Here is a 13803-nt window from a genome sequence, read left to right as displayed (position 1 = left end):
CTAAACATTTTTTACAATGCACATAGTTGACCATTTCATATATATAAGAAAAAAGAATAAATGAAAGAGAGATTATGGTATTTTTACTAAAGTATCTCTGATAACTATTGAGAATGATAAAAGTAAGGGTAATACTAACTTGTGTCCTAGGGGCGGAAGTTAAGAAAGTCACTTATAGAAAGTTTGTATTAAAAAAAAACAATTAAAAAATTAATTTTATATTTTTATTAAACTCAATACACAATTTACAAGATAACATTTCTTCATTTGGTTCTTAACTTGTGCCCCTAGGACACAAGTTAGCATTATCCTAAAAGTAATATCAATTAGATGATTAAATTGGAAAAAATACATTACAAATTAAAATTAATCATTCATTTTATAATTTTTTTTTATTTCAAATGAATCATTTATTATATTACGGATGGAATATTAAAATAGAATGATTATTCGCCTGGAAAAGGATTAAAACTATGTGGATTATGTGCATCCAAGTTAAAGACGTAAATGCATTAGGAAAAAGTGAATTAGAAAGCGAAAGAATTGTTTGTCCATATCCTCTATATAATTGCTCACGTCCCAATCAAAATAAGAAGTGGTTTTCGTCAAGCTCGATAATTTTTTCTCAAAAATCAATGAGTGGTGTATTATTTTTTAAATATAACTAAATTATTTTAATTCCAGACGTTTTTGTAATATACTATGTAAGACTAAGTAGTATGCTGAATTTGTCTGAAAAAAATGTAACATGCATTAAAAAAACGCGTGACATTATTTTATGGTCAACCTACTAGGTTGTATAATTTTCCACAGCTAAAAAAGTTGGATTTTGACTTATCAAAAAAGTGCTAGTACTGGATTGTAAAGTTATTTTATTAATGCCATGATCGTTGAAGCATATTCAATGAAAGTCCGCTGGTTGCTATGGTTTACGTCAGCTACTTTTGTCCCAGTCAAGGACAAACCCAACAAAACAATGTCACAACAACCACCTTTAGAAAAATGAAAATATGACTATTTTTTACTCCTCCATTCTTTATTATGGGGCGTTTATTTTAACTTGAAAAAATTTATGTTTGTATTTTAAAAATATTCTTTCTTTGACGTTTTAATGAGTAAATTTCTATGGATAAAGCCAAATTATATTTCATATTGGCAGACAAAGAAAGCCGCAACAAATAATAAGGTTAGTTTGTTTTGTTTCTGGTTTGGTCGACTTGGTCATACGATATCCCAACACGTTGACTAGACTCTCTTTCCTTGAAACCCCGCCACCACATACAAACCATTCATTATCCTTTTCATTCTCATGCTTCCTTTCTTTTCACTTTAACATCATTCTCTCTCTCTCTCTCTTGCAGAATACTCATCATAATTTTAGGTAATTCATTCTCCTTACTCTTAAAACTTCTATTTCTAGCTGAGTTTGATGAAATTACAGTGATTCTATTCTAGCTTCATAATTTAGATTTAGGTGATGAAAACTATTTTTGTTTTACTTTATTATCTAGAATATTCCAAAATAACTTTGTCTTTCTCTAGTGGATTTTTCTCTTTCATTATAGTCAGAGATTCACAAATCGGTTATGTTATTTTCTTGTCTAATATGTAGCTGTAGGATACTACTCCTTTTGATGAGAACTACTAGTGGTGAAATAGTGGAGACTTTACCAAGATCCTTTCAGGTACTAATAAGTAAATAACATTGGATTTCACTATTATGTTTATCATAGGTTTTTGAGTTAGAACTGAGGATTTTCTATTAACAGGTACATAGTAAAATATGCATGGAATTGATGAGAATATTGGATGATATCATGAGGATATTTCCAGACATAGAGGAAGCACGACCAAGATGTTCATCAGGAATAGAATCTCTGGTTTATCTGAACAACGCGATTGAGAAAGCCAAACTACTTCTACAACATTGCTCCGAATGTAGCAAACTCTATCTGGTGTGTTTTTCTTCTTCTTCTTCTTCTCTAAAACATAATAAATAGGATCACTATTTATTAACATTGTCTGTATTAATATTACTTTCAGGCAGTGACAGGAGATACAGTACTTTTAAGATGCCAAAAAGCAAAAAAGTCATTAGAACAAAGCTTAATTCCCATTCAGGGTATGGTTCCAGTTGTGTTGGCTGTAGAGGTTAGTCAATTTTTTCTTCAAAAGTTCACTCATCTAAACTTTTTATATTTCCTGTTGTATAATATTACACAAAGGGTCTTTATCTTTAAATCTAATTGGGACTGAAATGTGATTTGCAGGTTTCTAGAATAATTGATGATCTTGAGTGTGCTACATTTGTTTTGGACTCTGCTGAAGAAGAGGCTGGGAAAGTTTTAACAGAGTTGCTTCAGCAAGGTACTTCGAACTTGGATTCAGTGGAAGATTTTGAACTTAAAGCTCTTCAGTTTGCAGCACCGAGACTGAATATAACATCACAAAGGGCCTTATTAATCGAGGGACGGTCTATTAAGAAGTTGCTGGATAAAATTGGACCAAATGACCAGAAAAAGAAATCGATCTTGAGATATCTTATGCATCTATTGAAAAAACATGGAAAATCCATGGTGGTGGGAGAACACGTGGAGAAGGCTTATTCTCGTAGCAAAGAACCGACTGCAAAGGATAATAACTCTAGTCGGCATTCGCTACGAAGCCATCGTGTTGAGCCGGATCCTAGTTCGAAATATGATCAGTATGGAACTCAAACCAGTGAGTTGGATAAAGGGATACCACCTGAGGAATATAAGTGTCCAATATCCTCAAGATTGATGTATGATCCTGTTATCATTGCTTCTGGAGTAACATATGAAAGAATGTGGATAAAAAAGTGGTTCAATGAGGGTAAAACTACATGTCCAAAAACAAAAGATGAACTACCTCATATGACATTGACTCCAAATGTTGCCATGAAGGACTTAATATCAAAGTGGTGCAAAAATAATGGTGTTTCCATTCCTGATCCAAGTAGACACACAGAAGATTTTCAGATGTTGGATGCTTCAATCACCTCCATTAAGAGTTTAGGAAGTTATTTCAATGATTTGAACTTGCCACTGGATCTTAGTATCATGTCACTTGGATCATTGGATACTAGTTTTAACTCAGATACGTTGCGAGGTAAGACCAATCCTGACTTGAATTTGATGATGAGCAAGGCTAGTGAAGACTCTCACAAGCATGGAGCTCATGCACCAGAGATACATGATACAGATTTGATGCTCTTGCCTAAACTTCATGATCTTCAATGGGATTCTCAATGTAAGGTCATTGAAGATTTGAAAGATCATTTGAAAAGCAATAGCCAAGCTATTTCGTTCATGTCAGCTGAAAACTTAGTTGAACCACTAGTCAGATTTTTGAGCAATGCAAATGATCTGCAGGATGTAAAAGCGCTGAGATCTGGAACTCAGCTTCTGTTGGAATTTGTGAACAGCTGCAGGTATGATTTCTTGCAGACCTGAAAATTTGCTTGCTTGATTGGCTTTATCTTAGCACCTGCTATTGATATTAAAATGACACTTTTTGTGTGTAATTTTCATGCAGAAATGGTATGGATAATTTATGCGAGGATACATTCATCATGTTGGCAAGTCTTCTTAATTCAGAAGTGATAGGAGAAGTACTTGCCATAATGGAAGAACTGTCTGGGGATGGAAATAGCAGAGCCAAAATTGCAGCATCAAGTGCACTCACTTCTGTCATAAAATTACTTGATTCTGATAATAAAGAGTTCCAACATCGAGCTATAAGAATATTATACAATTTTTCCTTCAATAGTGAAGTTTGTCCACACATGTTATCTCTGAATTGCATCCAAAAATTGCTTCCATTTTTCAAAGATCGAGCCGTTTTGAGATACTGCATATACATATTGAAAAACATATGTGACACAGAAGAGGGTATAAATTCAATTGCAGAAACAAAGGGATGCATAGCTTCTATTGCTGAAATACTTGAGACTGGAAGTAATGAGGAGCAAGAACATGCACTTTCTGTTCTTCTATCTCTATGTTCATGCTCTAAAAGTGTTGATTATTGTAAGTTGATTTTGGATGAAGAGATTATTGCTCCTCTTTTCTATATCTCACAGAATGGAAATGATAAAGGAAAAGAAAGTGCCTTGGAATTGCTTCATCTTTTGAGAGATGTAAAGTATGTTGAGAATGAAAATAACAGGTCCTCTCAACCAATTACCAACACCACTTTTGAAGATTCCAACAGTCACACAGAAGAAAATAGATCATCAAAAAGATCACAATTTCTGAAGAAACTAGGATTGTTCTCAAAACCTAGTTCACATGCATCAAAAACCAAAAAGTGAGCACGGATTTCTCGAAGTCCCTGTGATACTATTGTGGGGAGTACATACCACATTGCTTGATAAGAACCATTTTGGATTGATGGGTAACAGATATAATTTATGTGTGGTGCCTCAATCTTTATAGATGTGTAATATATAAGTTTTGCCTTTGTTAGCCTTGATAATTAATCTCAACTTGTAGCATTTTTAGCACTAAATATTCATTCACAAGGCACTGCTGCTTAATTTTGCACTGTAACAGCAGGTTTTGTAATAGCAATGTATAGCAGTGATATGTTTATAGTAGGCACTGTAACAGTAGGGCTTGTTAATTTGATAGTATAGTTGATTGTTTTCCTTTTTCCCTTTTCTTGTCAACATTCTAGTGACCACTTTCCTATTGTTTTTGTTTATTCTTATTGTATATATATTGAACACTTCTACATTTGTGCTAGTTAATAGTATTATTCTTGTTGTATATTTACTTTTTACAAGCCAAAGAGTGTGATTTGGTTTATTAAGCATAAGCTGTATTGAACATGAAGCCAAAGACTCTAGTTTAATCCCCAAACCCTTTTGAGAAGGGGCATAGAGCTTTAAGTTGCAATTCAAGTTCATATTAGAAAAAAGAGGAAACTTTACCAGAAGAAATTAGATGGGTCAGCAGGCTGTTTACAGCAACAGCGGCACCCACAAGACTGAGAAAGGTGTTTCTTCTCCAAACCTATTGGCTTGCAGCAGGCTCTATTCTCTGTCAGCAACTTATCATCCTATTAGCAAACTCTATTTTATTACTGATTCAAAAATTCCCCATTGGTGCCATTCAATCTCAAATTGCCAAAATTTATGCGACTGCAGCAACTGCAATCATTTCTTACTGAAGGGAATCAAAATTAGAAAATTACCAGTTGAAAGCATATAGCATAAATTATACTTAGCTCTTGCCAAACACATCTAGATTAAGTCACCTGCATGTTTGGATGACAGCTAATGACAATCGAGTAAAAACAGAGATCACAATAGAAGAGTATCTACAACTAAAAATACACTACAAAAAAGAAAAAAGTGATCCGTTGCTGCGACTGTATATCATAAGATTGAAAATTCAATAAACTTAAATATATGAAACAGCATAAAGGTTAAAATTACAGATACATCAACTAACATAAAATTTAATTGCAGGGCTATGAAACAACAATGAAGGTTAAAATTACAGATACATTAACTAACATAAATTTAGTTGCAGGGCTATGAAACAACATGAAGGTTAAAATTACAGATACAACAACTAACATGAAGGGGAAATACTAATGACGCATTAGTCAGCTTGCATCTCACCATGCTGTGTCTAGCAAATTATACATATATATGTGGGGAGGAAAACCAGCAGACACTGACCCAGTGGCATGGGTCTCATTCACAGGCTGGTTTTGTATCAAAGCTGCTCAAGCATATTGCAAAGGCTTGGAAGGCAGAGAGTGGATAACGGTAATCCATAGTAAATATATCTTTTCCAATTTTTCCAAACTGCAAGATAACCTTTTCTTGCTCTGCGGCAGAAACATTATGAGATGGCTCAACAGCAGCCACAAGTTGGAAGTTCTTAACCGAAGCCACTGTAACACGGCCCTTGAAGTTTAGGCACCAGCATTGCAGCTGTTCATGCCATCTGGGAGACTTGTTTTTAAGTACCAGAGACTCAATTGGACCTTGGCTCTGTAGCGGCAGCATCTCTGAGAAGGTTGAGTTGCTTAAATCTCCAATTGGACCTTTACCTTTTGGTGCTGGTGTAGAACAAAAATGTTCATCAGTAATTTGAGGAAAAGATGTAGGAGTTGGAGCATTGCCCCCTTCCTGAACAGCTGAGACAGGTATCGAGGTCATGACGCAGTTCATTCTTCTTGGCCCTCTCGTGCGGAGAACATTCAGCTCATAGGCAACGGAGCTAACAATATAGTTACATGCTGGAACTCTTGGAGATACCTGCTTAGAATGGAATCTCCTACTCGACCGAATATTTGGTTGAATTCCAGCTCCATGTGGAGGTTGGCTGTCATATATAGTGAACTTGGTGCCCAAAAAATTAGACCTGTTAATTTATCAAGCGTTAGAGAGGGAAATAAGAGCAAGGTGGAATTTTGAAAAGTGAGCAAGTAAAATTTTTATCAACCAAAACATGCCTGAGTTTTCCAACATATGCATTGCTGGATCGAGAAAAATCATCGGCAACCAAAGATATGATGAAGTCTGTGCCTGTTGCCCTCCTTATCTTTTTGGCAGCTAATAGCAGCTTATCAGTCTCATTTTCAGCTGTATAAGAAAAAACAAAAGAAAACAAGTTTCTCAAAATATCAGTCTCAAGAGTTCAATCTATATAATTCATCAAGATGAATTGAACGGAGAAAAACAAAGCAGACAAATGGGCTGAGGTGTATCCATAGGTTTAGCCAATTTCTGTTCCATTCAAATAGCCTTTGAGAACTTCAAAAACAAAAAGTTGTCAACTCAAACAGTTGAAACTGGAACTAGACCACTTTAACTTCAATCCAACAATGAAAAAGAGCATCTTTTCGTAGTCTTCTATGACGCATTATTTAGTTTTATTATGACTCCAAAGAAATGCATTTCTATTTTGTCATTGAAAAAAGAAAAGTTCATTTATACATTTAAAATTTGGCAGCCTCTAGGGTAGACCGGCACATCAAATCACCCAAACCTCCCCAACAACAACTAACACTGCCCCTCAGAAGTAGAACCTCGCGATCCTCTTCTACCCACGTCTGAGACAGTGACTTGATTGATGCTAGCTTGACAAAAATAAGGGTAAACAAATGAGTTGAGTTGAGGAACCCATACTTCCAGCTCCCTTTTTTTATCGAATTGACATTGAACACGTTTCTCAACTACGAGGCAATGTCAATCGCATTACAGTTGCAAACAACGTTCAAGTATCGGTCTAACATGGACTACACCATAGAATTTACAGTACAATTTAGTATTACATTAAAAACATATATTTTGTAGATTTTTTAGTGTTTAGAATTTTGAATATATTACAAGCGTGCACATGTGTGAATACCAACCATGTAATTAACTTGAGAACAGTTCTCACGATGATGACGTGATCACTGTGTAATAATTAATATATGAAAAACGCTACATATTTAGTGCAAGAAAATTGCAGTTCATGATCTAAATTCATTAATTCCAAGTTTTCATGAATGTTTCTAAAACAAGATGACACCCTGATAGATAGAAAAAAGAATTAAAGAAATTGAGTAAATCTGCAACATTATCAGCATTGAAGCAAACTTACATGGCACCAATCCATAGTACAATAGATATGCAGAAGTTTCTCGGTCCCTCCTGATGAAGCACTGAATCGGAGAATCACGAGGACCCGGCTATTCATACACAAAAAGTAGAGAACATAAGATGCGGAACAACCTAAATGGAAAAGAAAAAAGTGAATGCACCAACAAAGGAGTGAATAATTAATTACCTGCTTTAATGAAATAGGAAATGTCAACCTTCCACACTGCTCGGGAGTCTGGACAATCTCTTTTGTAACGGCCCTCCATGATTTACACACGGAAGCACAAGAAACAACAACAGCACGTGCAGGCCAAGAAGTCTCGGTCTCCTCTACCCTCCGAATTATATCAAGAAGCAATTCAGATGGTATATTCGCCCATTGTCCCTGCTGAATAGGTTCAAGTGATGTTAGAGTGATATCAGGGACGATGTGTGACTTTGTCCGACGCTGTGAATGTCTACTTCCTCCTGCACTTCTCCTCGACGTGTTACCAATCCCATCCCTCATTTCTTTTAGTTCCCTTACTATACTTCTCAACGACATTTTTGCTCAGCATATCAATTTTACTTCCACCACAAAATCTGCAAAAACCAAAGCAGATCCAAAATCATTCTCCACTCTGAAAAAGAGAAAACATGCTTAACTTATGATAATGTAAACTACTCCAACTTTTCTGATGTTAATACCTATACACATGCTGCTATTGTAGATAAATACAAACAGAAAGTTTCTCTAAACACAGATACACTGGATACAGACATATCTCTAGATTCAATGCATTGAAACACTAACTACACAATTCCACACAAAGACAAAAAATTTAACCCGACATTCACATAAAAAATAAATAAATAAAACAACAAAATTGGTTCACATTCATAATCCCTCATCACAAAAACCTAACTTTAAGCAAAGTCTGCATTTTCGCACAACAAAATTAACACATTTATCAACACATCAACAACATAACAAGTAAATAACCTAATTCATCTTATCCCTCCCCCAAAATATGATTTTTTTTTTTAAAAAGCAGAGACTTTTGTACTTTATATATCAAGAGTTGCAACAATTTTCATACACCATGGTCTCAAAGATCTACAAATTCCAATAATAATTAGCAAAATTGCAGAAAAATCATCCTAAACAATTATCTTCAAAATTAGGGTATTAAAACAAACCAACACCTGCAAAACCATCAATCGAACCAAATCAGCTAACAAAGTCAAATCACCGGAAGCAAAACCGTGATAGAGAGTCCAAAACAGCAAGAAATGAAGCTTCTAGAACCCCGGATCCATAAACAACAGGAATCACCAAATTGAAGAAACAGGTGCCGAAAAACACGCAGTTTCTGTGAGATTAATAAAATGCAGCGATGTAAGAAGCTAAGGAGATGAAGGAGGCGGCGCAAGCTCCGGTGAAAAGCCGAAGAGGTTCCGCCACCAACACCACCGTGTAAAAGAAATTAGTAACCGGAATGGCGTGGCGTGAATGGGATCCAGCCTTTTTTATGTTAAAAAATCTTAATTTAGTAAATAAATAACGTTGCAGAAAGCGAACCATAATTTATTATTTTATTTTATTATTACATTATTGGAGGGAATCCAGTACCATAATCTAACATTGCTCCCTAAATCTACCTTCTGACACGTGGCAACCTTGTCCCATTGTTTTCGGGATTATAAATTTGGTTTAGGAGTAGTAATTAACGTATTCCTGTCTCAATCTTTAAAAATTGAAAGAAATTAGTATTTATTTTGAAATAAGATTTTTTTCAAATAAGTCAATCTTTTAAAGATAAAATCATTATTAAAATATTTACTATCTTTGTAATATTAATCATGTTTTAAATTTATTTTTATGTTCAGATTGAAGAAGCAACAAAATCCTGCTTTTTTCAAAATTTAAAATAAAAATCTCCTATAAACTTTAAAAAACACACAACCACCAAAAATACTCATATGCCTTTTTTTAATATGGTTTTAAAATTTTGACACACATACAACTTGATGGTTAGTACGGTCATTTAATTTAAAGTGTAAAATAAAAACTTCTTTATGTTCCACACAATTAATTTAACACAATTTTTAATATAAAAATTAATTGTTTATTGTTAAGCAATTTTTTTAATTTTTAATTTTATATTTATTAAATAAATTTTAGATTAATTTTAATATATATTAATTAAAATTTATCAAAAATTTATATATGACTAATGTCTATTGTATGTTACTAAAGAAATTTACAAAATCAATATTTTAAAATATATAAAAAATTATAATACATCAATTATATTTATTTTTACACTTTAATAATGTTTATATTTTTTTTAAGAAATGAGTTATTCAATAAAGACGTTGAATCTTACGATTCAACCATTAATCAATTAGTTTATTTTAGTTTGTTATAAAAAAGTTATACAAAATAAATATTTGTGACTAAATAACTTTAAAAAAATGTTTTTATATTGTGATTTGTTAATTTTATTTTATATTAAATAATCACTTCTTTGTTTTCACATTATTTTATAAAAATGGAATCGGTTAAAACTATTGTTAGAAGGTACAAATTTATTATAAGAATCATATATGGGAGAAATATATATCACTAAAACATTATTAAAAATTAATATTTTTTAAATATATTATAAATAAAAAGATAATAATTATATTATAAAAAATAAATTTTTTGCCATAATTGTTTTTGTATTATTTTCTAAAAATGAGCCTTTAAATAGTGATGTTCAACCATACAATTCATTAATGAAATGTGGGTTTATAACTAATCAATTGATGTTTAATTTAAAAATCACACATGATATAAATTTATAATTAAATATTTAGTCAATTATTTTCAATGTCATTGATAAAATAATAAAAACAAATATATGTCACAGGCAAATACAAATTATATATGAGACAAATATTTATTAATCATTGATATAATAAATTAATTTAAAATATATTTTTATCTTTTAAATAAAATTTAAAATAATTAGAATTCACTAATTTGACTTTATGGTAAAAACTATACACAAAAAATGCTTTTGATTGAATAACTATTTAAAGATAATATATATTATTAAATATCTTCAAAATAAGAATAAAAATCATTATACCTCTTTAGACGTAGAAACAACTTAACTGAAGTTCAAAAATTATTTTAACTAATCAATTAGTTTAATTCAATATTTTTAATATTTTATAAGAAATAGAATAATTATAGTATATTAACTTAAAATTATTATGAATTTAACAAAAATAATTGTAAATAAGTTAACAAGTCAATTACTTTTATATTAATTTTAAATTATTTTATCTAACTCAATTTTTGAACATATTTTAAGTTGTGTTATATTTTCAATTATAAATATATTAATGAATAAATTGTTTCATTATTTTAATATAAGTAGCTGAAGAATGACATTTGAGTACACAGTTAAATTTATATTAAACACAAATTCATATATTATAATTATCTTTTAAAAAATTTAAGGATTTACATTCATGATTCTTGTGCATTTTATTTATTAATGACACATATTTTCCCTTTATTTTGTATATATTTATTCATGATAATTATTTATTTTATGTTTGTTTATACATCAATGACAAATATTTATACTATATTTTTACATTAATTAAAGAATAATATTTAATTTTAAATACATACAATAACACGAGGAAAATACTTTTATATATATATATATATATATATATATATATATATATATATATATATATATATATATATATATATATATATATATAATATGAAACACATATATTTCACTGATACATACAAAAAAAATATATATGATAAATATTTTTTATTGATTAATATAAATAAATATCGAGCAAATTTATTGTCAGTAAATATTTAAAACTACCAAAAATATCTATCCTTGATAAATATCAAAAACATCAAATATAATTTATCATTAATGTATTAAAAAATATGAGAAAATATGTAAACCACAAAATCAAATTTATAAAAACTTATTATAATAAATTGGTGCATTAAATATAATGATCATAATTATTTCACTTAATTAGGTTAAAAGTCATTCAATTCAAACTATATTTTTTATTTTATTTTATTTTATTTTATATAAAAAAAATTATATAAAAACATTTATTAACTAAATAGATTATTAATTTCTAACATTTAATGTAAACTCGTACCATAGCACGGTAATTACCTAGTTTAATATGATAAATAAAATTGTGGATTTTTATAGTTGTATTGAATACACTTAATAATATGTTTATTTTTTATGGGAATTTCTTAATTCATATTATATATTATTTAGACATCATGTGAAAATACAAAAATGTTTCTAGATTTCGAAAAATGTTCGGACGCATCCATACATACAACCTAGGTTATTCTAATGACCCCTTATTAGTTGATTTTTTCAACTCAGAAATGCATCTCCGGAACATATTTATAACAGAAGTAGAAATCAGAAACTTGTATTTTGGCAAAATATAACTACCGTTCATAACATAAAATAATCATTACATAAGTGACAACATAAAATGAAACATTATATTTCAATATCTAAATGGACGCTTCAACATCTTCACAATATCTTTGACCGATCTTGAAATCTTCGCTTTCAACTCGAGCTCAAAATTTTGTTTCGAAATGGAAAAATATATTTCACATAGCCCTTACATTTGCATCCGTTTTGAGCTCAAAGTTGTTGAACTCAATATTCCCTCTGTTGTCATTCGAAGGTGAACGGTATTCGAGCTTGACAATTTTTTTATTATCTCCGTAAGGTAGTAGATTATGGACTTCGTATTTCAGGTTTGTAGAAGAGGTGTACTCATTGAGCTTAAACATTTGTAGGGGTATCGCGCTGGAGAAGGAGACATTTATGACATATCAGATGATGTTTATTTGTGACATTTAAGACATTTTTTGTTTATGTGAAATAAATAAAAAAGCACCTTAATTTATAGAAGTTGTAGACAAATGTGAACCTCAAAAATTCTATCATGCTAACTCTGAAGATATATCTTCGGGTCGACACCCTATTATCTTTTTCCGGAGATACATCTCCAGAACCTATCATGAACCACGCATAATGGACCAAACAGAAAACAGAACCTAATTGATGACGTTGTTTGGCAAATGAACAAATGTTTTGTAAAAGATCATAAATGTATTAAAATATTAAGAAATTGTATATATTATACTTCATTAATATTGAGACACAATTACATATATTAATTTATCCAGGTAAACAGAAGATTAAAACGAATCGAAAGATTTATCGCCAGCTAAATCTATTGGTGGTAGTGGTACCCCATCTGACTTTTGTGCTTTTGTTTCTTTTTCAATATTGCTCAATTTCTCGAACTCTTGCATCCTTTCCACAAAATGGTATGGCCAAGTCTCGTCTTTTGTTGTTGAATGAGTTATCCACTATGGTGATGTAAGTGGTATAGGACATCCCAATTTCAAATAAACTTGAACACAGTGTCGTGATTTTGAAAGCCACTCAATACACATAATACGATCATTTGGGTTTTGAGGTGGGGCGGTGCGCAGTAGGAAGAAGGTTTCTGAAAAAAAATTGTATCGTGTAAGAGCAATACACATTATATCATATGCATATTCTATGAGGTGACATATTTTAGGGAAGCGCGTTTATTTTGTCTCTGATGCCGGTCCACTAAGGCAAGGAACAAGAGACTCATAAATTGCATCAAAGTTTTCTTTCTTTCCATAAAGTCGTGGGTATGATTCTTTATGAGTCCTCAACTCATGGATAAGTTGATGGCGAACAAGTGTGTGATTATCTTCTCCTTTACCGAGTAAAGTCGAAACAGCTTGATAACCACAATTATCGTCATCCTCAACATTGACGATCCGCTCAATGTATTTGTGCATAAAGACCGACATCTCGTCAATGAATGGAATCATTGATGGAGGCAGAGAAGGAGGTGGTTTGCTAATGCGAGCTCCTTTGAAAACACTTTTTTGAGGTTTTGGAGTTGGTGAGTCCGGAAAAACTTTGTCAACATGTTTGAAATACGAAGGAGACTGCACCGTTGAATTGCCACTTAGTATAAGTTTGACCTTCTCTGAGCACCTTTTATTTTTACCGATTGAAAGGGTAGTTTCAAGTCGGTGGTTTTCGGATAAGCAATCTTCCTCAATT

The 13803-nt window shown here is 31.5% G+C and overlaps 2 protein-coding genes across 3 annotated transcripts; one reads left to right on the top strand and one right to left on the bottom strand.

The window, feature by feature from the left end:
* Positions 1-1216: 1216 nt before the first annotated feature.
* LOC127120233 (U-box domain-containing protein 5) lies at positions 1217-4677 on the top strand. Of its 2 annotated transcripts, XM_051050645.1 has the most exons (6): positions 1217-1381; positions 1613-1685; positions 1770-1955; positions 2044-2151; positions 2271-3451; positions 3556-4677. In XM_051050645.1, exons 2-6 carry the CDS (start codon positions 1635-1637, stop codon positions 4331-4333), a joined length of 2304 nt encoding a protein of 767 aa, XP_050906602.1. In that variant the 5' UTR covers positions 1217-1381; positions 1613-1634; the 3' UTR covers positions 4334-4677. The 2 variants fall into 2 exon arrangements, with proteins under 2 accessions (XP_050906602.1, XP_050906601.1); XM_051050644.1 differs by having other exon boundaries at positions 1217-1685.
* A 787-nt stretch (positions 4678-5464) lies between these two features.
* Positions 5465-9174, bottom strand: LOC127120234 (tubby-like F-box protein 5). The gene is made up of 5 exons (XM_051050646.1): positions 8813-9174; positions 7815-8209; positions 7629-7716; positions 6493-6622; positions 5465-6401 (listed from the first exon to the last, which is right to left on the bottom strand). Exons 2-5 carry the CDS (start codon positions 8169-8171, stop codon positions 5726-5728), a joined length of 1251 nt encoding a protein of 416 aa, XP_050906603.1. The 5' UTR covers positions 8172-8209; positions 8813-9174; the 3' UTR covers positions 5465-5725.
* Positions 9175-13803: the final 4629 nt, after the last annotated feature.

This window comes from Lathyrus oleraceus, chromosome 2, assembly GCF_024323335.1.
Source record: "Lathyrus oleraceus cultivar Zhongwan6 chromosome 2, CAAS_Psat_ZW6_1.0, whole genome shotgun sequence".
NCBI classification, from domain to species: domain Eukaryota; kingdom Viridiplantae; phylum Streptophyta; class Magnoliopsida; order Fabales; family Fabaceae; genus Lathyrus; species Lathyrus oleraceus.
The sequence above is the reverse complement of the archived record's forward strand: the minus strand, read 5'-3'. Positions and strand labels throughout refer to the sequence as shown.

What these genes read in the sequence shown, in the direction of transcription:
- LOC127120233 (XM_051050644.1), top strand. Translation starts at nt 1,587, where the DNA reads ATGTTATTTTCTTGTCTAATATGTAGCTGTAGGATACTACTCCTTTTG. An exon ending in CTTTACCAAGATCCTTTCAG is followed by an intron (nt 1,686 to 1,769) that starts GTACTAATAAGT and finishes TTCTATTAACAG; the next exon opens with GTACATAGTAAAATATGCAT. An exon ending in AATGTAGCAAACTCTATCTG is followed by an intron (nt 1,956 to 2,043) that starts GTGTGTTTTTCT and finishes TATTACTTTCAG; the next exon opens with GCAGTGACAGGAGATACAGT.
- LOC127120234 (XM_051050646.1), bottom strand. Translation starts at nt 8,171, where the DNA reads ATGTCGTTGAGAAGTATAGTAAGGGAACTAAAAGAAATGAGGGATGGG. An exon ending in TTCCTATTTCATTAAAGCAG is followed by an intron (nt 7,717 to 7,814) that starts GTAATTAATTAT and finishes GTGTATGAATAG; the next exon opens with CCGGGTCCTCGTGATTCTCC. An exon ending in GCATATGTTGGAAAACTCAG is followed by an intron (nt 6,402 to 6,492) that starts GCATGTTTTGGT and finishes ATAAATTAACAG; the next exon opens with GTCTAATTTTTTGGGCACCA.